At 43.3% G+C, this 25,666-nt stretch overlaps 1 protein-coding gene across 4 annotated transcripts in view; it reads right to left on the reverse strand.

Moving 5' to 3' along the window:
* AFF3 (ALF transcription elongation factor 3) overlaps nt 1-25,666 on the reverse strand; it is a 549,655-nt gene that overhangs the window by 145,811 nt on the left and 378,178 nt on the right. For all 4 annotated transcript variants that reach the window (XM_070429869.1, XM_070429867.1, XM_070429868.1 and 1 more), the window contains 2 exons: nt 22,914-22,950; nt 13,081-13,132 (listed from right to left, as the gene is read on the reverse strand). In XM_070429869.1, the coding sequence (XP_070285970.1) occupies nt 13,081-13,132; nt 22,914-22,950 (89 nt within the window). The remainder of the gene's footprint in view (nt 1-13,080; nt 13,133-22,913; nt 22,951-25,666) is intronic.

The following is a 25,666-nucleotide window of genomic DNA, read 5'->3' on the forward strand; positions in this document are numbered from 1 at the left end:
AAAGCAAAGCAAGAACACTCTCTCTCCACTCCGAAAAGGCCACTGATTGATCAATCCTCTAGCCTTCGTGTGAAACAGGCTTTCAGTGCAATAGTGCCCTGGCGCTGGGCTGGCTGCCATCAGGCACTCTGACCTTCGTGTTCGGAACCAGCCTTGGCGTCCAGCAGAGCTGGACCCTCAGGGCCCCGCTCAGGAGTCTGAGTGCCAGGCGGCACTGCAGAAAGTGCTTTCTAGTCAGACCTCTCTGGGCGACGCTGGCTCGGCCACTCTACCTGTTTCTTTATCTGTAAAAATGGAGGTTTCCATGCTGCCTACTTTTCGAGTTGCTATGCGGATTCAAAGACTGGACTCTTCCAAGCAGGGTTTGTAGTTTACCCCTGTGGTCCCTGCGCAGCCGCTACCGCATCTTATATAGGTATCCCGTGTTCACAAAGCATTTCGTGCACAGCCGGCACACAGTTAGTGCTCAGCATTTGTTATCTCCTAATCGTTTATATCGGCACTGGTAGTCTTCTAAAGAAAGGCCTTCCATCTATTGTTAAACAGGAATGCCTTTTTAACGTAGAAACGTGAGTGTGTGCATGGGTGTGAAAGTTTGGTCAGCGCCCATTATCCCTTCATGCCCTGTGTCTTTGAACATGTCAGTCATTTAAGAAGCTGAAAGTGGCCGAAACCGGTTTGGCTCAGTGGATAGAGCGTCGGCCTGCGGACTGAAAGGTCCCAGGTTCGATTCCGGTCAAGGGCATGTACCTGGGTTGTGGGCACATCCCCAGTGGGAGATGTGCAGGAGGCAGCTGGTCGATGTTTCTCTCTCATCGATGTTTCTAACTCTCTCTCTCTCTCCCTTCCTCTCTGTAAAAAATCAATAAAATATATTTTAATAAAAAAAAAAAAAAAAAGAAGCTGAAAGTGGAGGTGGAATTTTGTGGTAGAACTGTTCGGGCAGAGGCTTAAATACTTGACATGCTTTGATGGGATCATGTGAGCACTGTTCACCGAAATATCCTGGGCCAACAGCAGAGGTGAGCAGGTGGGCCAGGGCTGCACAGCCATCCTTTCATTTCTGCCAGATGAACTCCAGACTCCATTCCCTGCTATTGCCATGACCTCCATCACTGTGCAGAAACCTCCCCTTTACCATCGCCTGTAACCAGGCATCCTCCCACCTCCTTCTCCAAGCTGCCTTCCAGGCTTTTTGGGACGGAATCTCTGAGAAATGTGGAGGGAGTCAGGTACCCAGGGCTTTCGGGCCATACCGGCCCTTTGTGGAGAAGCAGGATTTCTTCCTCAACATCTCTCCCACTTCCTGTGCCCTCTGCACTGGACCACAGACCTAACGGGCGCCACCAAGCGGCTCTGCAGCCAACCTGGTCGGAATCTCGGCTCTGCCAACTGTGTGACCTCCACGAGCCAGCACATTTCTCTGAGATCTCGACTTTCCATTCAGTAAGATGAGACGTAATAATGTAATAATACACCTCATTGGATTGTCACACGAATTAAATAAGACACCGTGTTCACTAGAGCGCCTGGCACAGAACAGGCACTGAGTACATGGGAGCATCATCTCGGTGCGGCTGCCAGGGGCGGACGAGCATTAGGGCTGGGGCCAAAGGGAAGCTGATCTGGGGGCAGCGCGGGGAAGGGACAGAACTAGGCTGCACACATATGAGCTCTGCATTTTGGAAGTTTACATCTTCACTGAAATCTGTAGATGAGAAAGGACAATTCTAGCTAATGGTATTTCTGGAAAAAGATACATAAAATGCACAACTGTACTCCAACCACCCTGTGTTATTGTGCACTCATTAATTTATTCATGCTAATAATTCCTTGCTGAATAAGTGTTCTGTTCTAAATGCTGGGCCCGGCTTCAACACAATGTCATGAAGAAGCTATATGAAAACAAACATATGAAGCAAGTATGTATACTCAGTCTGTTAATATCAGGCAATATTTATTGATTACCCACTGCAATCAATAAATATGGTAACATTTGTTGATTTCCCACGCTTTCTCATAGCCACAGTGGCTCCCCAGAAAAACGCTGCCATCTGCCAAAGCTACAGAGAGTACAGACTGCTCCCGTGTGCTCATTAACATCTCCGCACACTGGAAGTCACTACAAAGGTGCAAACTCCCCTGTTGAGACTCTGTCTGCCTTAATCATACGTGAACGAGGCAGTTGCTATGTGATCTAATGAGGGGTCACTGAACGACTTTACCTCCTCTTAGGATATACACCCCCAAGTACCTGCTTCTTGAGCTTTGATGGGGTCCTAAACTTTCCTGAATTGTCAGTCCTGGGGGGATGCGTGTGGGTTCTGAGGGGAGGACAGGGTTCCACCTAAGCTAGTTATGTCCTGCAGCTGGCAGAGCTGAGTGAAAACAGAGTCACTGGATACAGATCTTTGGACCAAATTCTTATACCCTTTCAGCCTTGGTTTCCTCACCTGTAAAATGGGGAAAGAACTAGGCCATTGGGCGGACTAAAGAGGTCATTTCCATAGTGATGCAGCCAGGGCTAGCGCAGGGCAGTGCTCAGTACTTCCTTCTCCTCCCCGCTTTAGGCACAAACTGTCTTGTCAGTTAGTCAGTAACTATTGTATTTTGTGAACATGGGTGGACAGTTTGTGTGGTTTGACCTACGTTTAAACATATTATATAAGAACTAGTGACCTGGTGCATAAATTTGTGCACAATGAAAGAACATTAATTAGAAGAAATATTTTAATATCGCTATTCGCCCTTTCTCTATAATAGAAATGTCAACCAAAGTCACGATTGACAATGACATATTGAAACACACATGTGCTATTGGCACCAGCGAGAGCTTTTTATGTATCGTACATGCGCGAGTCAACTTAGCCTTTTATTCTATATAATAAAGATACCTCTTTATTATGCAAATTGATCATCACTCCAACACACAAGATGGCTGTCCCCATGTGGACACACGATGGCCGCCACAAGATGGCCAGTAGGAGAGGGCAGTTGGGGGCGACCAGGCCTGCAGGGGAGGACAGTTGGGGGGGACCCAGGTCTGCAGGGAAGGGCAGTTGAGGGGACCATGCCTTCAGGGGAGGGAAGTTGGGGGCAACCAGCCTAAACGGGCAGTCGGACATCCCTCGAGGGGTCCCAGATTGGAGAGGGTGCAGGCTGGGCTGAGGGACACCCCCCACCCCTGGGCACAAATTTTGTGCACTGGGCCTCTAGTATATATAGAATAAACTTGCTTAATTAGACCTGCTTTCTGAGTTAGCTTAACTTTTTCCAGCCTATGGAAGCACCCCAAATTCTCTTTCAGGTAATTGTCAGCAACACAGCAGTAAATATCAACATGAAGCAGATTATTATTGTAGATCACACAGGGAGAACAAAGGGTAAAATATTTAACTGCAGCAGTGTTTGACTATATTGTGCGCAGTGAGAAAACCTGAAGTCATTTTCAAGGTCCACCATTTCTTACTTCTCTTCAGTTGGGTCAAGTTTCTAAACTTTCTAAATCTCTGTTTTCCAGCTAATGAAAAGAAAATAGGATTCCCGAGTCTCCTATCTACCTACTCCAGGACTTCTGTGAGGATCAAATAAGATGAGGCACGGGAAAATGCTTCACAGACATTTGATTAAAGTGTGAAATGTTTGCACCTGGCTATAAAGCAAGTTGTGTTCCTGGACTGAAGAAACTGTAAGGAGGTTAGTCATTGCTAGGAAGAGGAAGCTGGGCATTGATACATGATGGCATTACCCGGAGCCCACAGTGACCGTTTCTGGGCTGGGCTGGGCTGTGGGCCGCATTTTGCACCCTGGGTTTTGGCAGCATCAGCTGTGATTTGGTGGGCTTGTCACTCTGGGGTGGTGGCGGGGCCTGTGTCCCACTTGGGGTAAGCCAAGTGTTGCTTTGTGGTCACCAATTCTGCAGTGCCATTTCTCTGTGGGCATCACGGAAGCTCCTGCATTAAGCGTCTGCCCCTTGGTGGTCAGTGCACGTCATAGTGACTGGTCAGACAGTTGGACACTTAGCATATTAGCCTTTTATACATATAGATGAAAAAATGTGAGAGTCACAGTAGGTAATGTTTGTGACACTTGCTTCTGTCACAGGATATGATGTAAAATGTGCTTTTGACTGTGTGGGTTATGTTCAAACAGTCTGAGATGAGTATACACCTATATCCATAATTGAAAGCAGGGACTCAGAGAGATATTTGTCCACTCACATTGGTAGGCAGCATTATTCACAACAGCCGAAGGCAGAAGCAGCCCAAGTGTCCATGGGTAGATGATAAACAAAACATACATACACATAAGGGAATATTATTCAGCCTTAAAAAAGGAAATTCCTTTTCTAAAAAGGAAGGAAATTCTGACACAGGCTACAACATGGATGAACCTTGAAGACTTTTTGCTAAGTGAGATAATCCAGCCACAAAAGTGCAAATACTGTATGAGTCCACTTCCAGGAGGAGCCTAGAGGCAAATTCAGAGAAACGGAAAGTAGGGTGGTGGCTGCCGGGGGTGGGGAGAGGGGAAGACGGGAGTTATGTGCTAAGGCAATTTATTAATTTGGCACATTAATGGGTACAGAGTTTCAGTTTGGGAAGATGAAGAGTTCTGGGAACGGTGGTGACGGTAGCAAACAATGTGAGTGCACTTATGCTACTGACCTTTCCCGTGGCCCCCCTACCCGCAGTTTTGCTTTCCGCCGTTTCAGTTACCAGTGGTCAACCAGGGTCCAAATGTATTAAATAGAAAATTCCAATTGTGTGCTGTTCTGAGCAGCGTGGGGAAACCTTGCACCATCCTGCCCATCCTGCCCGGGACGTGAATCATCCTTGTCCAGTGTCTCTGCACTGTGGGTGTAGACCCGTGGTTGGCAAACTGCGGCTCGCGAGCCACATGCGGCTCTTTGGCCCCTTGAGTGTGGCTCTTCCACAAAATACCTCGTGTGGGCGCGCACATACAGTGCGATTGAAACTTCGTGGCCCATGCACAGAAGTCGGTATTTTGTGGAAGAGCCGGTATTTTGTGGAAGAGCCACACTCAAGGGGCCAAAGAGCCGCATGTGGCTCACGAGCCACCGTTTGCCAAACCACTGGTGTAGACGCTCCCCACCCGTTCGTCACTTAGGAGCCATCTGGGTGATCAGATCATCTGTCGTGGTGTCGCACCCATTTTACTTACTAATGGCCCCAAAGTGCAAGAGTGGTGAAGCTGGCAATTTGGATATGCCAGAGAGAAGCCGTAAAGTGCTTCCTATAAGTGGAAAGTTATGTGTGCATAGGCAAGCCATGGTACATGGAGGGTTCGGTACCGTCTGCAGTGTCAGGCACCCGAGGCTGGGCTTGGGATGGCGGGCTACTGTATACTTAAATGGTTAAGATGGTACATGTTATGTTATGCGTATTTATCACAATTAAATTACAAAACATTAATTTACAAAACAAAAGTTTGAGAACCCTGATCTAGAAACATCCTGAGTGGAGGTTCGGTGTGATGGAGCCGCATGCGCAGAGCAAAGACAAGGAGTGACTCTCTGGGAACAGAGAGGGGCCAGGGGGCAGACTTCCCCAGAGCCCATAGGCCTTCCAGCCTGATGTGAGAACTTGGGAGATAAGGTGTGCAGCCTTGTTCTGTGATGGCATAATTTCTACACATTCTTGGGCTCGCTTAGTGTTTGGATCTGAGAGTAAAGCAATATCACGGTGTCTAATTCCCCTCTCAGGTGAGACTGACAAAAACCTCCTCCCAGCTCTGCCCAGCCGCACCTGCACGTATGGCACCTGAACGCTGGGCGCAGGGCTTCCTTCCTTTCCAAGGCCTTTTAGTCTAGTTTGCTCATCTAATGCAACGTCACTTTTTATTCTTGGTGTCTGAGATTGCAGACACGGGACCTGGCTGATGTTTTCTAGGCAAAGGCTGTACACTAGGCTTCTCACTTCCGTAGCAGACAGGATCCTGGCAAATCACTTAAACAGATATGGGAGGGAAGCCTCTGGGGACGGGGCCCTCATAAATAAAGGAGCAGCCGCAGTTCATCATTTTAAACACGGGCTGCTATGGCCAAAATAAGTATCAGGAGGGTTTCCAGTTTCTCTGAAAAAAAGAGAACTTGTTTCGGTAACAGCCCAAAGCAACGTAGATCTCTCAACTTCCAGATCAGTTTGTGTAACCTGATTATTAAATGCACGTGCATAAGTAGTACATTTCTTTATATGTTTAGCACATAATTGTTCCTCTGTAAATTCTCCTTCTTACTTAACATTTTCTAAGATAGCTCCATGATGGGCATATTTTTAATGAACACTGTTATGAACTATGAATACTGTTACCTTCTTCCAAAATTCATAAATTGAAGCTCTAAACCCCCATGTGATAGTACTAGGAGGCGACCCTTTGGGAGGTGACTAGGTAATGAGGGAGGAACCCTCATGAATGGGATTAATGCTCTTATAAGAAGAGACCGGAGAGAGCTGACTTCTGCTTTCTCTGCTCTCTGCCATGTGTGGACACAACGAGAAGGCAAACCAGGAAGCGGGCCATCGCCAGACACTGGAGCTACCGGTGCCTGGATCCTAGACTTCCCCGCCTCCAGACTGTGAGAAATCAACTTCTGTTTACAAGCTACCTGGGTTGCGGTGGTTTGTTACAGCAGCCTGGACTGATGAAGACAACTACTTTTCATTGATATGAACATATTTCACCTTTCATCTTTATGAACGACTCACGGAGTTGCACATTACACACCTGGAAAGGGGCTCTGGGCATGATCTCGGCCCAGTCTGTTCACCATTCGACGATACCCAAGTCTTCCCAGATATTTTAAAACAGGAGTCAGTGGTGGAGGTGGATTCTTTAGCCGCCTTCAGGTCATGTCTTCTTCCCTGGGAGAGGTAATATCACGCGCTCCTGGCCTCGGCCCATCGTCAGAAGGCTTGGAGAAGTTCCCATTTAAGTTGACATCTTTGGAGTAGACTGACCACTCAACCTTTCTTCTTCACTAGAAGACCTATATAAATTTTTGTTTTTATCACCCTTAACCCTTTCTAAGTTTTCCACTTTTTTTTTTTAAGTAAGAGATTAAAATTCTCATAAGCTCTGGTCACTAACAACTGTCACGGCAGGGTTGTTTTCTATCTTTTATTAATCATGAATCTGGTTATGGTAGTAATAATAACTATTTACTGAGTGCTTACTAGATAATGGGCACTTTCTATAGATTAATTCCAACTAATATATTAACTTTGGAGAAAAAACATTTCATGGGTCTGATTCAGTTTGAGCTTATAATAATTTCCAAGTCTTTTATTGTACAATGAGTACCTCTGATGAACCATTTCCCTCCTGCCTGATTTTGCTTATTTTTCTTCCTAGGAGTTGAATACTTTGTGTTTAATCCTATTTCTTTATGAAGGTCATTTCAAACCTTCATTTACTCTTTAAGGTTACAGTTACTTTGTTCCACTGAGGGTCCTCTACAAATGCAGAAGGAGCCTCCTCAGGACTTTCCCACAAGCCTTTGCTGAAGACCTCTGACTTCAGAGTGAATTTGTTGTCGGCAGGAAAATCTGGATTAAGCGAGCAGGGGGACCCTGCCAAACTGTGGCCTTCGTAGTATTTTGGAAATGTCCCTTTGCTAATTATTTCTAGAGCTTTTCTGGTACAGATGACTTTCTAGCAGGATCTCCGTCTGCCCTTCCTCTGCAGGCCTTCCCTGGAGTGATTTTCTGGGAATGATTACCATCTCCAGGGAAACTGCCTAAGAACACTGAGATGCCAGCAGAATGGGACAGTGGTTAAGAGGTTGGCTTCCAGGGTTTGGATTTTGGGTTCGAATCTTGATTTTGCCACTTGAAGGTCTATAAAGCAGCAACCTTGATTAGCCTATTTTGCCTATAAAATAAGGTATTATTATTAATTTTTTTTGGTAACAATAAAACATGTCCAGAGTTAAGACTAGTACGTGGACAATGTAATGGCTCAAAACATGTTAATTATTATTATTATAGGGAAGAAAGGCTGCCACATAAATATTTATCCTTTCTGTAAATTTGTTTTTTATTTCTTATTTTTTTAAAGGGAGGCAAATTTTGTGTGTGTATATAAGTTTTCAGCAGCTTTACCCAAAGAGTATATACCAAGGAGCATAATGGCTGGATTACATGGCGAGAGTATATTTAGTTTTGTAAGAAACCATCCAACTGTTTTCCAAAGTGGCCTTAACATTTTGAGTTCCCACCAGCAATGTTTGAGAGTTCCTGTTGCTCCACATCCTCGCCAGCATTTGGTGCTGTCTGTGTTTTGGCGATTGTAATAGTGGCCTATCACTGTTTTAACTGGTATTTCTCTGATAACATATGATGTGGAGCAACTTTTCATGTGATTATTCATCCACCATCTGTATTTCTTCCTTGGTGAAATGTCGGGTACCTTCTTTGGCCCACTCTTGGGTTGTTTTCTTACTGTTGAGTTTTAAGAATTCTTTGCTTTGGATGTCAGTCCTCTATCAGACGTGTCCTTGGCAAACATGTTCTGTGAGCCTTCTCATTCTCCTGACATTGTCTTGTCACTTCGGCAGCCCTGAGCTCCATCCTCCGACACTACCTGCCAATACGACTGTGGCTTTCTCTTTGAGTTCTTGTTGTCCTATATCAGCGGTTCTCAACCTGTGGGTCGCGACTCCTTTGACGGTCGAACGACCCTTTCACAGGGGTTGCCCAAGACCATCCTGCATATCAGATATTTACATTACGATTCATAACAGTAGCAACATTACAGTTATGAAGTAGCAACAAAAATAATTTTATGGTTGGGTCACAACATGAGGAACTGTTTTAAAGGGCCAGAAGGTTGAGAACCACTGTCCTATATGGAATGGGGAGTACTCTTAGGGGAGAAGCTGTATAAACGTAGATCTTACCCGTCCAATGTTCTTGTTTCAAGGATCAAATTACCAACATTTTCTGCTTTCTAACAGTTTAAAAAATATTTTGTCCAGGATTTTTTAATAGTTAATTCTCTGCAGGAGTATTAATCCAATATAAGGTCTCCATCCTTAACATTATTGGTACGTGACAGAGATTCTAACTTTTGGTGTTTTGTGTGTGTTAAGAATATACTACACATTTCATCTTTCTGAATACTCATAGTATCATTGAATAATATCTCCTGAAGGGATCTTTGGGTGTTACGCAGCTACTCTGTCCTATCAGGCAATGACTAAAACTGAACATGATGAATTTTCTGCTGATTTCATCTCCAGTGAGGAAAGATTCCTTTTTCGGAAATTAGCTCTCTGTCTGGAGGCTCCCAACTTTATACTTCAATTTAAGTCCATATGATGGTTTTAAGTGACTCCCAGGGTCATGGAGTTGCACAGACAGAGGGATATACAGGCATTACTAAAGCCATGTCTCTCTCACCAGATCACGGGTGTGAAAATGATGTCTTTCCTAGTGCCCCGTGTGTGTTATCTGCAGTTGTCTTTGCTCTGCTTCATCCCTCAGCTCCCATGAGCTCATCATTTCTGGTCTGTTTTACTGAGATTCTCTCCCCTTGTTCTATCTCCTGGCATCTGCACACCTGCTGCTGCCAACCTGACGTCGGAATCATTCTGATTACTGTGACCCTTAATGTTATGAGTTGAATCCCCCCCTCCCCCAATTTATATGTTGAAGTCCTAACCTCTCAGAATGAGACTACTGGGAGACAGGGGCTTTACAGGGGGTAATCGGATTAAACAAAGCCTGTAGGGTGGGCCCTAATCCAAGATACCAGCCATTGTTATAAAAAGGGGAAACGGACACAAGAGGGAAGGTAAGAAGAAGAGTCACATGGAGGAGAGTCCACCTGTAGAACAAGTCAGCAGGCCTGGACACGTCCTTCCCTCCCAGAGGAAACCAATCTTGGACGTCCAGCCTCCGGAACCATGGGATTATACATTTTTGTTACTTACAGCACCGAGTCTGTTGTACTTTGTGCCTTAGCAGCCCCAGCAAACTAACACACTAACCACTTAACAAATAGTTGGACCCCAGTTTTTCTACTTCATTCTGACTCATGGCTTTACTTTGTCTCCTAAGATCCACTGACTCCTTAGTAGGGTTAATGGGCAAAAAAGCAAAATATCCAAAAATTTATAACCTTTTTTTACTTAAGTTGAATAGCTTTTCTGATCCTTCTAGACCAGGGGTGGGCAAACTTTTTGACTCGAGGGCCACAGTGGGTTCTTAAACTGGACCGGAGGCCGGAACAAAAGCATGGATGGAGTGTTTGTGTGAACTAATATAAATTCAAAGTAAACATCATTACAGAAAAGGGTACGGTCTTTTTTTTTTTTAATTTTATTCATTTCAAACGGGTCGGATCTGGCCCGCAGGCCGTAGTTTGCCCACGGCTGTTCTAGACTAGTGGTTCTCAACCTTGGCTGCACATTAGAATCACCTGGGAATCTTTTTAAAATCGTGATTTCTGGGCCTCATCCTCCGGAAATTCTGTTTCTTTGTTATGGGGTGGGGCCACAACATTAGTAACAAAGAAACAGAATTTCCGGAGGATGAGGCCCAGAAATCACGATTTTAAAAAGATTCCCAGGTGATTCTAATGTGCAGCCAAGGTTGAGAACCACTGTTCTAGACCAAGCATGTCAACCGTAAAGGCTAACATGGGCCAAATAAGCAAGGTTGAAGTTTATGTGGGCTGTAAAAAGATAAAAGCTTCAATTTTCATAGAAATGTAGGTTTATTTCAATAGAGACATGCTGAATACAAAGGGCTGAAATAAATGAGTAATTGTTAACATAAAATAATAGAACATTTTAATAAAAATTAATGTTTTTTTCTTGAACATTAACTTACCAGATACTGAATAACTTCACAAATTAATAATTGTAACACAAACAAACCTATTTTTTTTGTTCTCTCAAAGTGAAATATTTCCTGTTGCGCATACCAAACAAGTTAGTCCAAGACTAATGACATGGCCATCAGCTGCTAAAATAATCACTGCTAGGATTAGTGGAGAGAAATGGTGCGCCTGCGCATAAGGCACATAAAGGAAATGAATGCTACACATTATAGTAATCAGTCATTAGCGAATGTTGTAGTTCGTTATTAATAATTACATGTAACAGGATATTATAAACATTAAGTTACGAAATTTTACTAACATGTTTCTTACATACCGTTATATTGGCTGGGGCCACAAAAATACTCGTTGTGGGCCGCATGCAGCCCACGGGCCGCGAGTTTGACATGCTTGTTCTAGACTAAGTAAGGATATTGTCCCTGCCCACCTAAATAAAGCCCAGACAAGGTACCGACAGGGAATGTAACATGCCGAGTCCTGGCTCTTCAATCATACACGCTGCCCCTCTGGCCCAATTCCTACAGAACTCCGGGTGGCGAGCTCCTCCAGGGGCCCACGTTCAGAATCCTCCACTTTTACCAGAGATCCTTGCAACCTCAGCTTAGTTCTGCTATTCCTAGTTCAAGAGGCGGGTGAGGCCGATGGCTAAGCAACTGCTCTGCGTGAGGAGAGAGGAGTGTGGGGTGATGCTCCAGCATTCCCCCAGAGATAACAGAATTTAACAGCACAACTCAGACAACACATTTCCCCAAGGAACTGACTGTGGAAACCAACTCCCTTAGAGAACAGAATTTTTTTAGGAATGCATAAGGGAAGAAGAACTTTCACGGTACATCAAACTGCATTAACAAAATTGGTGTCTACTGACTGAGATTTAAAATTTGTACAATTAAATGCAGGGTGTTAGCAGTTTTCCAATATATTTTGTTTTTTAAATGATATTTTTTAAATGAGAAATTTAAAAAATTATTGTCTCTGCAATAATTACCACTTTTATAAAATTATTTATAAAAATACAACTTACTCCTAAATCACTTACATTCTAGTTGTATAAATTCGCATCCAGTCTCAAATGTTATTTAAAAGAACCAAATTTTTAAATGATTCTACCCATTTCAGTTCTCTAGAATGCCTCCAGATGGCATTAAAACCCTTTTCCCATTATATTTTGCAGCATAAAAATTTTAAAGCTAGTGATATTTTAACCATTTAAAACTAATCAATGTACTATATATCATTAGAAATCATAGCAATGGAACTGTTTATAACTTTTAGTGTAACATCTTCAGGAACACAACATATAATCACATCCTTTATGAAATATGTAGCCATCCTATGTGTAAGGGAAGCCGAAGGATTTTTCTAGACTGAGAAACAGATCTTAGACAAACTAAGACACTCAATAATATTATATCACAAACTGTGATTTCTATTGAGTAGCATTTTAAATGCTTAGTAGTAAGAGTGCTGATCCACATAAAGATGAATTCACAAACCATAGAGGAATAAGGAAACCGTGTTCCCCCTCAGAGTTAAAGATTTTCAAAGAGCAAATGTGATTCCTAAAATAATTTGTTAGCTCCTGAATTATTTCATTTAAACTTTGGTGTATAAATTTGGTATCAAATGAATCATTAACACTTTTGGATTCCTTGAGCACCTAGAGGAAAAAAGCAACATGCAAAGTGAGGAACGTGTGCTCTCTAAGGGCCTTTTCTTCTCTTTTAAAAAATGCTTTTGTTAATTCAAAAACATCAGCAAACTTGTGAGATTCCTGAGATATCTGTATTTTTCACAAACTTCCGAGGGGAGGGTGCAGATGGCGGCGTTTTGAATGACATCGGTCCCTCCCAGGTGTGCGGGACAATGCCTCCCGCAGGCGAGCTAAGTTCTACATTATTTACAACAGTGACGATGAAAGTCTCAAACACATTCTAAAAGAGTGTGCCACCAGTATGTGCCCTCCCATCTCATTACACCTGGACTTTCCGAAGAAGAGCACCTGTGTTTTCGATATTATTCTTTCTGTGTTAAAGCACAAGAAAGACCTCCAAATGCGTGTGCACTCGGAGCATTTAAAAAGACATTATCAGGAGAAGGAGAACTGGCCCTCCTCCCATTATTATTATTACTGCTACGCGACACTTGCACTGTTTCGCATTACAGGCACATTAAAGAACCGCCATCACGAACAGAAAGAGGAAAGAGACTTACGATGTATTCGAGGTGCCATTGTCTGGACTCTCCGGCTCAGCATCACCTTTCTCTTAAAAAGGAAGCAGAAAAAAAAAACACCCAACGTGTGAGTATCACAGTCTTAAATATTTAAGAGAGATTAAATACATCTGAATGCTCCTATTTCCTATTAACAATTTTTCAAAATGTGCAGCAGGAGGCTTTTAAAACACCTTTTTATGTCTGAGAACCGGATTTGCAAAATAATTTCTTCTCTGTAATACCACTGCCCAGCACGGATCTGTGAGCAGGTACTAAGGAGCTGTTTGTAAACAACCAGAGACTCAGACGGAAACCTCGCCAGGAGATGAATATCTGACAGCTGGAACCTGTTTCCTTCCACTCCACTTTACAGAACATTTAAGGAAATAAACCCCATTCGCATTCCACATGCAAGGCGTGCTGAACTGCGATCCCTTTTGCTAACATAAGCCGAACCAGGTCTGGCTGCCTCAGAGCTCGGAGGAGAGCATTTTACTGAGGTTGTATCCTAGGTTACGAGGTCCCCAAGAAATACCCCTACCAAGAGCCCTGGCTTAGGTGTTGCCCCCTCCCTCCCCAGTTAATGCAGAATAAGACGTAAACCAGAAATCCTTCCTGTCTGAGAGGTTAGGTAGAGAAATGTTTCACGGTGGTCATCAAGGATTTAATTAAGGAGGCCTGGAACCAGTTCACTTTTCTTAGTTTTAAAGGGCAAATTCCTCTTGCAAAGACACTGTAATTCTTAGATCCTCGGACACTGGGGGTTTGAATTACGCGTCCTCGTGCTGTAAGGTGCTCCCTCCCTTTTGGGAGATGAAGGAGCAAGGGTCGTGCCTGCCAGTGTGGGTCGGCTGTGTGACGATGTCTGTGCCGTGCTAACAGTTTAATAAACCCCAGGCCAGGCTGTGGGCTGTGGGACATGGGCCTGATGGTGGCAGCTGCTTTGCCATCTGAGTCTGGCCTGGAGGTCGCACAGCTCCCCCGGTGTGCTCCGCGGGGCCTAGGCCTAGGCATGTGCAGGCCCCTTTTGTCAGCACGGTCTCCCTACACTACATGATGATCACATTCTGAAGATATTGTCCAAACTGAGCCTCAAAGCAAACTTGATCATTTCTTCTTTTTTCTTTTAGGAATTAAAGTTGTGAGAGAAAGAAGACCGGTAGATGTGGTTCACACGTCTGCCTTAGATATAACAGAGGTAACTGGGCGCGGGAACAGCTACGAGGGACAGCCACTCCATCAGAAAGCCAGCCATGGGCTTCACTGCCTGGGTGACAAACGCTGATTAACGGGCCCCGTGCATAGACAACCACGTGGAAGCGCAAGTAGAGGCAGCAAACCAATGAAGTGGCTCTAGAGCTTGTACTGTGCGTCCGTCCTCCAGGCCACGCCTGTGGTGCCTCAGACACGAGAGGCCTCATCACGGGCTTGAGAGCTGGAAAACAACCTCCTCAGTCCTTTCCAGAGTCATTCTTCCACGCAGCGACAGCAATTCTTGCCAGAACCCTACATAGTTAGTGACCCCGCGTTATGTGAGCGAAAGCTACGCACAGGTTCCAGTTACCAGACTGATCCCCTCCCTTTAATTTGGAGGAAGGTGTTGCTTTCCCCAGCCTCCGCACTGCCCACAGCAGCCACACCGAATACAATCACAACGGAGTGTGAAATAGCCAGGCAGCAGCAGGAAACAGTCAACATTTCCAAACAACTTATGTCAAGAAAACAGGAAACCGGGACCGTCAACGAAGACACTGTTTGGATGTTTGAGTAAATGTTTTTCCCTGGCCAACAATTCTGCCAAAGAACCCGCAGGTGGAGGGGACACAGGCCTCTGCACGTGGGGCCGGGGGCTGGGAGTCGGGCTGGACCAGCGCAGGGACAAAGCTGCCCCAAGCAGCACTTCTGCTGTGGTGACAGGGACAAGAGAGGAGGTTCTGGCCAGCAGCTAGGACACCCCGGGCCAAAGGAGACATTAAGGCACAGCCTGGGAGGGAGTGCGCGCAGCACCTTCTGGGGAAGGGTAGGTACAGGAGGGAGAAAGGGACCAAATTATTTTTGTCTTTCAAAAAGAATGAAATAAGATTCTCCCAACATCTTGCAATTGTAGTTGATGCAATATCTGAAGTTCCCTTGAAATGTTTAAGTGCCTATGTCATTAAGAGCCATCGTTTCTTTCTCATGACCCAAGGGAAAATTATGCATGAAAGCTAGATGTTTCCGTGCAGCTACCAAAGAGGACCGGGGTCATCCTGGCTATGTCAACTGTTCATGATGGATACCCCGCGGGTTCCTCTGGGAGGGAACCGGCATGGATCATTAAGGAAATGGACAGGAGAGGTTGGCCCGGGTGCAGGGCAGTCATTCTGCACATGGAAATACAATTACAGAGAGGAAGAGGGGGAAAATGAGCCACAGCAAGGACTCACACACACAGACACATGTACACACAAGTAAATCATGTAGATACACATGTGTAGTATATGTGTACTTTCAACCTGACGCTTCGCAGGGTCTCCCTGTGCCTCGCACAGTCCCTGACACACTGCACGCTCAGCGTCTGTCTTCTGTCTGATGCCTGTCGTGAGCACAGAACCCCACACTACAGGGGAGAGATGAATGTGCAGTTCCAATACTAAACAATCTGATGACTCCAATAAGTCACAAAAGAAAAAATACCGAATTTGTGCCCTTCAGACGCTTAAGCGAGTGCACGGCTGGAGGCTCACACTCTCCATCACCCTGCCCGGAGAGGGGCTCAGGATGTCTGAACAGGGACAAATATAGGTTGCGCTAGGCTGGATTCTGCTGCACAGGTAAGGTTTGCTAAACTACAGCTCTTCTTTATAATACAAGTAATCCGTGTGGATGGTAAAACGATGGACCAGCAGAGAAAAGCTGACACCTTTGCTTGCTTCTGGTTTTATTCTGTGAGTCCTTCAGCCATCCCTCTGAGTAACACCCGTATTTGTAGCTGTGTCAGCGTTAGAGGCCACCTAAAGATCTCTGATATGAAGGATGCGAGATAAGGTACTTAATATACTACCACCTCCCCTCTCCTTACAATTTTATTAGTCCTATCATTACTTGTACTGCCTCCAGTGAGTATTTATAACTTTCAGTACATTTAATCATCCATTTCTTGATTAATCAACTTCTGACAGTATCTTTCCTCTGAAACCATGCACAATGAGGAAATTCCCCCACCCATTCTCGCCCGCCTTCCCTCTCTCCATCACCTACAACTGCACAGCTATCCCTTCCATCTACATAGCCGAGATTTAAAATATTTATATTCTGTTCAGTGATTATTAATGAGGCATCCTTGTTCATCTTAACTTAATTAATAACTTAACTTTTAGCCTTTCCTATAGGCCAACTAGAAAAATTATAAACCAATAACAGAAGTTTAAATACTGCAACAATATAAACATTAGTCAGTGAAGAAGGGGGACTGGGCCTGAGTGAAGGCCAGCGCTCCCTGCACGGAGGCCCCAGGGAGTCTCATTCTTAATTCCATCATGCCACAGCTTACCTGGTCTCAAGTCTCCCCTTTTCCTTAGGAAATGTTCAACAGAACATGAGTTTAATGTCCATAAAATGCATACATACAGTTTTTAAAAATTAAAATGAGTTAACTGTGAAGAAGACACTGCCAAGAAATAACCCCAGAGTCTCTAAGTTCCTGTCCCTCCCAGCGGAATTTCGTGCTAATCATTCTCTTCCCTTCTCGATAGTTTTTACCACCCATGCGTTTATTAGTAAATAAAATATTCTTCAGTTTTCCTGATTTTGAAATTTGCATGAATGGAATCATACTGTATGCCTTCCTCTGAGACTTCCTTCTGTCACTCACAACCATGATGTTTAGACCCAGCCACCATGGTGCACGAAGCTGTGGTTTGTTCACTGCTGTGCATCCTATAAAAAAACCTACCAGGGTTTTCTCATTCATTCTACTGGTGGACATTTAGGTTTTTCCATATGAATGACACAGTTACACATGTTCACGAACACCCTTCCTTATGCACGTCGGGAGTGTGGGCCACAGGGCTTTCACATGTCCAACCTTACCAGGGAATGCTGAACTGGTTCCAAGTTAACTTAGGGTCAAACATTAAAGAATGTTTTTTCTCATTTAATAATATAAAGTGAAATTTCAGTGTAGCGTTTGCATTTCTCTGAGTACCAATGTGGAAGAGATATTTTGTGCTTACTCTTCTGTGACATTACTTCTCATTTCTCAAAAAAACAGCCTAAGTGCCCATCAGCAGATGAGTGGATTAAAAAAATTGTGGTACATCTACACAATGGAATACTATGCCGCTATAAAAAAGAAGGCACTTTTACCATTTGCAACAACATGGATGGAACTGGAGAGCATTGTGCTAAGTGAAATAAGTCAGTTGTAGTAAGATAAATATCACATGGTCTCACTCATATGTGGGTTATAATGATCAACATAATTTGATGAACAAGAATAGATCGATCTAGAGACAAATGGTAGGGGAGGGGGGGTTAGAGAGCAACCAAAGGACTTGTATGCATGCATATTAGCATAACCAATGGACACAGACCCTGGGCAGTGGGGGCTTGCCCGGGGTGGGAATGACTGGGGGGAGGGGGGGGGGCAATTGGGGAAAAAGGAGACATATGTAAAACTTTAGACAATAAAAAAAGTATTAAAAAAATTTTTGGTAGTTTTTTAGCTCATAGAAGCACTTCATTGTCTTGATACAAGTCTTCTGTCACTGTCTCTCTGACTCTCACACACACCCTCTAGTAACTTTTCCCAGTGTGAGTCTTTTACTCTTTTTCTGGTATCTGTGCATGATTATAAGTTCTCAATTTTAATTTACTTGAATATATCAATATTTTCCTATATTTTATACTTTTGTTGTGTTTGTATTTAAGAAGTACACCAAAATATGTTCTATATTGTCTTTGGAAAGTGTATAACTAAACTGTTCACATTTAGATCTTCTACAAATACCAGGAGAAGTTTTTTATATGACATAAGGTAATTTCATTTTTCTTGTAGATAACCAATTATTCTGGTACTATCTATTAAGAAGCTCATTCTTTCTCCATTGATCTACATTATCAGCTCTGTCATGAATCTAATTTTTATATATTAGTGGGCCTGTTTCTAGGTCTCATATTATCTTTCATTGCTCAATTTGTCTATTACAGTCTGTATTACTTAGCTAAAAACATTTATATATTTTTAATATGGGCAAGGCCAACCTTGTTGTTCTTTAGGAGTGTCTGAGCTATTTTTGGGCCTTTGTTCTATCAAAGAAATTTGAGAATCACCTTGTCAATTTCCAGATACACAAAAGTGAAGTTATAATTGCACTGTTTCCTATAGCTGCTGAGAAAGAAGTCAACTGGAAGTTTAATTGTTGCTTCTTTGAAGGTATTAAAGGGCAGTTTAAGAATTGCTTCCTTATCTATGTGGTTTGCAGATGAACTATAATGTGTCTAGTGTGGCCTTTTATTTTTACTGCTTAATATGCATTGGTTTTCTAGAATTTGTGGGTTAGTGTATTCCATTCTAAATTTTTTTCAGCCATTATCTTCTTTAATATTTCCTCTGTTCCCTCATCTCTTTCTGAAATCCTACTTAAATATATGCTAGACTTTCTTACTTTATCCCTGTTTCTAAATATACTTTTATTTATTTATTTATTTTTATTTTTAGAGAGAGAGGAAGGGAGAGGGAGAGAGAGAGGAACATCCATCGGTATGCATCCCAACCAGGGATCAAACCCACAAACTGGGCACGTGCCCTTACCAGGAATCGAGCCAGTGACCTTTCAGTGTGGTGCATGGGATAACACTCAACCAACTGAGTCACACTAGCCAGGGAATATCCCATACGTTTCTTAATTTCCATATTTTATATTTTCCATTTTCTCTAGGCTGCATTCTAGATAATTACTTAAATTCAATTTCCCAATACATTAATGTTTTTAGCTGTATCTAATCTGCTGTTCAACCTGAATGAGGAAATTTTCATTTGTTATTATTTTTTTTATTTCTAGAGGTCTGATTAGTACTTCTTCCAATCTTCTTGTTCTTAACCACATTCTCAAACGTCTCATTCTGGAAATTGAAGCAAGCACTCTTATTTTATATTCGGGCTGGGTAATCCTGATGTCTGAAGTCCTTACGGGTCTAATTCTCTGCATCTGCTGTTCTCCCTACTCTTGTTCATGGTCTCTCTTGCTTCACTGTATATAGTGTTTGTGATATGGAGTAACTCATTTCCCTTGGAATTATGGTTCTATTATTACTTATTCTTCTCCATTTTGTTTTCTTTTTCTGGTATTCCTATTAGCTGGATTTTGACCTTCCCACCCCAATTAATCATCCATATATCTTAACTTCCTTTCAAATTTTCCATCTGTCTTTTATGTTCAGAAAAAAATGTTTTCAACTTTATATTACAAATTATGGACTCCACTATTACCAATCATTTCTATTAATTTTTGTGAACCATATATTTAATTCTCAAGTGCTCATTTGTTCTGTAACTGCTTCTTTTTCATACCAGTCTGTTCTCTCCTTTTATTTAATAATTTCAAATGTTTCTGAAGGCTGTAGCTATACATTTTTTCTTCTGTTTCTTGAATTAAGTGGATTTCCACTGGTGTCAGTCCTCTTTGGTACTTATTGGTGACACATTCATGTTTTGAGTGATAGCAGGCTGGTTAACAAAGGTAACTGATGTGGATTTCCTGTAGTAAGTAGTACACCGATCCATTTCCCTAACACATCTCTCTGGTAGGAAATGCTGCTCTGAGCTCTTTGTAAGTGGGAGGGTATGTTAACTGCAGACTTTATCCAGGGTTGGGAGGAGAGAGACCTCAGGACAAGCTGGGAGCCCTGATCCTCTCATCACGCTCCACACCAAGGGAGAAGTTCTTTACTCTGGGTGTGCAGCATTTTTGTTTATTTCCATCTTGAAAAAAGTTAACTCTTCTTCCCCCACTCACATATGTCTTTTTTTAAAGTCTGGTATTACCTCAGAATCTATACCGCTTCTCTTAGGTATCAGCTCCCAACTAGGGCATCTGGTCACCTGTTCTTTTCTTAGCAAACGATACTGTGTTATTTGGTATTTTGTTGTTTTGTTTTGTTGGTTTGTTTTGGGGGGGAATCCAGATGGAAAGCTCTGTATGAGAACCAGCTGGGATGGGGGTGGAGGGGCTAGAGATGGAAGAACGGCCCAGGTCCCTACCACCCTCTGAGCGCCAGGCCTGTTCCCTGTGAGACTGAGCAGAAATCTGGGGTCTGTCTTGAAGTCCCAAGGACAGTCCCACTACCACTAGAGCTGGTTCCTGTTTGTTTCATTATGACCGTCCTTGCCCAGGATTACTTAATAGGAGGGTCCTGTCTACTCTCTGTTTTCCAGAAACTCACCTGAATTTCTGGTTTGTTGATGCTCCCCTTTCTGTCCTCAGCGCTATTACAGATGTATGTCCATGGCGACAAAGTTCTGGTTATTTAAACAGAGATTCTGGGGGGAGGGGGAGCGCTCATGCTCAGTCTGCCCCTTGAACAGGGCACCTCCAGACTTTAATAGAATGCAGACATAGGTCACCTCTTTTAATATTTAAGTTTCTCAATGCTTAATATTAATAAGCTTTTATTTTCGAAAATTAAATTAAATTAACCAGTAACTTAGCAAACTGACTAAAGTATCCTTGAAAAGATCTGGCTTAAAAATAATTTTCTGTTCAATTAACATGCTCTTTTCTCTTAGTATCTATATCATACAACATCTCCAACTTCAAAAAGAAAAAGCAGCCCTGACCTGAAGTGGTGACGGTTAGCTCATCAACACACACATTTCGTGTTTGGTTTCTCTAAAGCTCACTGCTTTTTATTTTCTACTTATTTATGAAAGTCACGATTCCCAAAACTGTAAGGATTCCAAACCAAATACAAGAAGCAGCAGACGCGTGCTGGTGAGTCCACCTCTCCTAAAGCTTCAATGGGCTACAATCCAGGTGAATGTTCAGGTTTTTAAACAGTGATATTATCTGTATATAGGTGTGCTTGGCTTTAGGAGATGATTTATTTTAAAAACACAAAAAATAACCTCCCTACCCCCAGAAAAGGAAAAGCCAATCAGAGATTTCCCTGGGCGATGGAATGCCAGAGGGTTTCATACCACACGCGGCAGGTGCCACCTCACATTCCACAGACGAGGGTCAGCTTTTTCATAAGCCAAACGCAGCTTTAGCTGGTCACTGTCAGGGCATGCTGTAACAACATGCCGGACGCACACAAAACCCACAGTACACAGTTACGGACAAGAATTCAACTTCACACTGAACCATCAGAAGCAACCTTTCTGGGGTCAAGGTTAGGGGAGGGAAAGTCTGTTGTCTTTGGGGCAGACACCGCTGCATTCAAACCCTCATTGTCATTTTTTTTTTCACTAAAAACAAGGTTGGTTATTAACCTCAGAATCTCATTTCATCATGTGCAAAATGGGGACCATCAGGCCTACCTCATCCAGGCACTGTTAGGATTAAGTGAAGTAGCGTGCGTCCAGGTGCGGGCACATGGAAGAGACTCAGTACTTCCTTCCTTTGTTCTTTATGTCAAAAACTCCAAGCTGAGAGAAGGTACTTTTATTCACCTATTGTCTCCTCCCTCTGCCCTGAACTGTTTAAATTCAAATGGAAAGACACGCTGAGGAAAGTAACAGCACTTTTTCCGTATACTCTGGTCTTTGGCACATGGTGTTGATGCCTGCTCACCTTGTGGACTTATCCGTGCATTTCTCCCGATTCCTTTTCTTACTACTGAATTTATGATGTTCTTTAGGGTTCAAGTCCCCTGGCATTTCTCCTCTTTGCTGGTATGTGCTCACAGCAAATTCCAGCCGCGGGTGAGATGACTGAGTGATACTGCCTATGCATCATTATGCCACCGTCGCCCTACCCTGACCTTTCTCCTGCTGTGCATGGGAAGTCTGGGCCTCCCAACACATCTCTCTGCATGTCTTTTCTGCACAGCCCTTCTGCCCTCACAGATGCTCAGTGAGTGAGTCTCAGTTCCAAAGACACATCTGCTTGCTCAGAGTGATTTTCATGTTCAAACACGGCTTTGTAATTGGCAAGGGGTACTCTCAGCTGACTGGCTGGTCATCGGTGGAACAAAGCCCAGTCTTTGTGGACGTTGTTCATGACACGAATGAGATAGCGTGTGCATTTTTAATGCTCAAGAAAACATTAACAACAATTAGTAGTGCCGTGAAGAGAATGAAAACACCACTTCGTGGGATGATAACATCCTCTCTTTGACAACAAAGCCGTGACATTGGATTCAATAAGGAATTCCTTCCTAGACACTTCAGTCTGTCTGTCTCTGAGGGAGGGCATGGTTTCCGCATGGATTCTAAGGCCGTTAATCTTGAGGTCTTCTGATTGGTTCTCTTTGCCCATTCTTTTTCTGTCAATTTAGATAACTAATTAATGTTTTTAAAAAATGTTTCCCCTCCACATAGACCGGAAACCAGCTATAACAGAGAATAATGTTCCTTCAACCTCGATTGTTTTGATAACCACCATTTATGTTTGGCCTCCTCCCCTTGAAAAAAGACAGGGGCGCTCAAGCTCACATGAACCTCATGCATTTGGAACATACTTGAACAAATGGCCGTCTTTTTCCCCGTTTGATTTTGTTTATAGTGAAATTCATTCACAACTACTGTTTATTGCATACATCTCCCCTACTCACCCCCTCAACAGCCCCTCCTCCGCCACCACCACCACATACACACTCATAAAGCTGTAGAGAGAAGCCTTTCTTACTTGGATTATTGTGTCCAGAGGAAACCAGCTGAGAGTCCTAAAAGAACAAGAAATATCAATTAACTTTCTCATTTTGACTTTTAAAATCTAAGTTGAAAGTGAGATATATTCCTGGTCAATTTCTACCAGCTACTGTAATGAAAAAGATTTGCATAAATGTGCTCGTTAAAAAGTTCTGGTACAATAGTTCACAATCACTTCTCTTTTGTATTGTAGACTTTTTGTTTTGTTTATTGAGTGAAGTTCACATAACACAAAATTAGCCCTTTAAAGTGAACAATTCAGTGGCATTTAGTACATTCACAATGTTGTACAGCCACCAACTCTCTTTAGTTGCAAAATATTTCCATCGTTTCAAAATAAAACTCCACAGCATTAAGCAGTGTCCCCCCAATAGCCCCCCTCCTCAGCCCCTGGCAACCCCCAATAGCCCCTCTCCTCAGCCCCTGGCAACCCCCAGCCAGCATCCCGGCTCCATGACTTTGTCTGTTCTGGATATTTCGTAGCCCTGGAACCATGCATCATGTGACCTTTTGTGCCTGGCTTCTTTCACGTTGCCCGTTGTGGAGATTCATCCCCGTGGTAGCTTGTATCAGTAATTCATTCCTTTCTGTGGCTGAATCATGTGCCATTGTGTGTATACACACAGTTTTTATTAACAGGCCCATTCATCTGTTAATGCACATTTGGGCTGTTTCCACCTTCTGGCTATTGTGAGTAGTGCTGCCATAAACACACATGCATGTGTACTTGTTTGAGTCCCTGCTTTCAATCCTTTTGGGGATACTCCTAAGAGGAGAGCTGCAGGTTCATGCGGCGAGTCTATGTTACGCGGCACTGCCAAACTGTTTCCACAGTGGCTGAGTCATTTTGCATTCCTACTAGCAGTGTCTGAAGGTTCCAATTTCTCCACATCCTCACCAACACTTGTTATTTTCTGTCTTTAATTTTTATAAAACTTATGATAGCCATCCTAGGGGATGTGCAATGGTTTCTCATGTGGTTTCGATTTGTATTTCCCTAATGACTAATGATGTTGAGTTTCTTTTCTCTTTTCAACGATGACTCGTTTTTCAAAACAACAACAAAGCAGCTTTATTGAGGCAAAAACAATTTAACACAAGCTGCACATATTTAAAGTACACAATTTAATGATAAATAGCATTAAAGGGCTGCTACTATTATCATCTTCTTGACTCAAGGACTGTTCCATTTTATTAAGCAGCACTTAGTATTTAAACAAAGAAGAGTAATACCTACTGATTAAAGAAAATTTAGAGGCAAGTATACAAAGGTTGTCTATAATCCCAATTCAGGTCATTTCGGAGGTTAAGCTGCTGCTTTTGGTTCGCCAGTGCGATTTGAGTGTGTCACCTGGCAGTCACATGCACAAAGGTGACACCCACTTCTGGCTTCTAAGAAGAATAGTTCCTGATGGGCATTTCTCCTTCTCCATCTTTAAATCCTGAATTCCCAAAACCTGAACGCTTGTCTGGTACGTGGGAATCCCACAGCTTCTTTATATGAGCTCTGTTTAGCTGAGAAGTCAAGTTGGTACAAATCCTTTTGCTGAGGACAGAAATCACCAAGCTCCCCCGTGTGTGAGGAAGCCATTCCACGGAGCGCCATAGCAACCACTACGTCCCACCAAGTGTGAGGTGCCATCAGAAGTGCAGGAGGCCGCGTGATCTCAGGGACCGCCAGCAAAGAAAACGGCTGCCAATTAACTGTGAGATGCCACCAGCTGTAAAACACACCCTGATTGGTAGGGAGCTTACAATGTGAAAAACCACGCACCTTACATCAATAAGTCCAGTCATCTGTAAGCCATGTTGCTGACGGAGGACAATACTCCTACTGTGCGAGCGAGCATTACGTCAAAACTGCGTTTTGGAACCACCTGACCACTGGGCCACTCATACCTCTCCTTGTCTGTCTACGAGCCCATTGTTAGAACTACAAAAGGCAAGAAATGCAAAACTATCTTTTCTTATTCTCTGATGCCCTCCCCCCATACACAGTGAGTTAATTCCTAGAGGAAAAAGAACCATCTTATTTGGTTTCATCGCCTTCCACCCCCACTAATCACTTTCTTCTGAATCCTATTCTATAAAGCCTCAAATAAATAGTTAAAATAATGTAATTTACAATGAATTTCAATGTTTGATTTGAGGTAATGCTAAACATAGAGTTTTTAGTCCATTTTGTGGCAGTTTTTGAGGCATCCTAGCAACCCCTCGGAGGGAGGGAACCTGCCACTTTCCTCACCCCGGCTTCCGTTCTCCTTCTGGGCGCCCAGAGGAGGCATTTCTGTCAGGACGCCAGCGTTCAGCCGCACAATGCTTCACAAATCTGCCAGCCAGGACAGTTTCAGGCCAGGGCTGATCCCCGGACTCAGCACCCATTGCTCTGTGACATGTTTGTGAAATGCCATTAGGTTTGCCCGTATGCCTTCTGAGGATGGGGAAATTGTATAATTTTCAGTTCTTTATTTGCATTTCACAACTTTTGAGACTACTACAGAAATGAAGGGAAAAGGGCAAAGTAAATCCCCCCCCGCCCCCCCCCCCCCCGCCAACCTTTGTTGAAATACCCGATAATGGCAGCCAATTTAAAGAAGTCACGTATTCTTTTCTTTACCCAATTCAATTACTCTTGAGATTCGAAGAATGCGGCAGACATGCCCGGTAGCATTTGTCCAGGAAACAGTGACTCCAGACGAAGTGTTCAGAGGATAGAAGAAGTACCCACGT

Source organism: Myotis yumanensis, unplaced genomic scaffold, assembly GCF_028538775.1.
Source record: "Myotis yumanensis isolate MYYU_CA2020_CCGP unplaced genomic scaffold, mMyoYum1.0.hap1 SCAF_11, whole genome shotgun sequence".
Taxonomy (NCBI): domain Eukaryota; kingdom Metazoa; phylum Chordata; class Mammalia; order Chiroptera; family Vespertilionidae; genus Myotis; species Myotis yumanensis.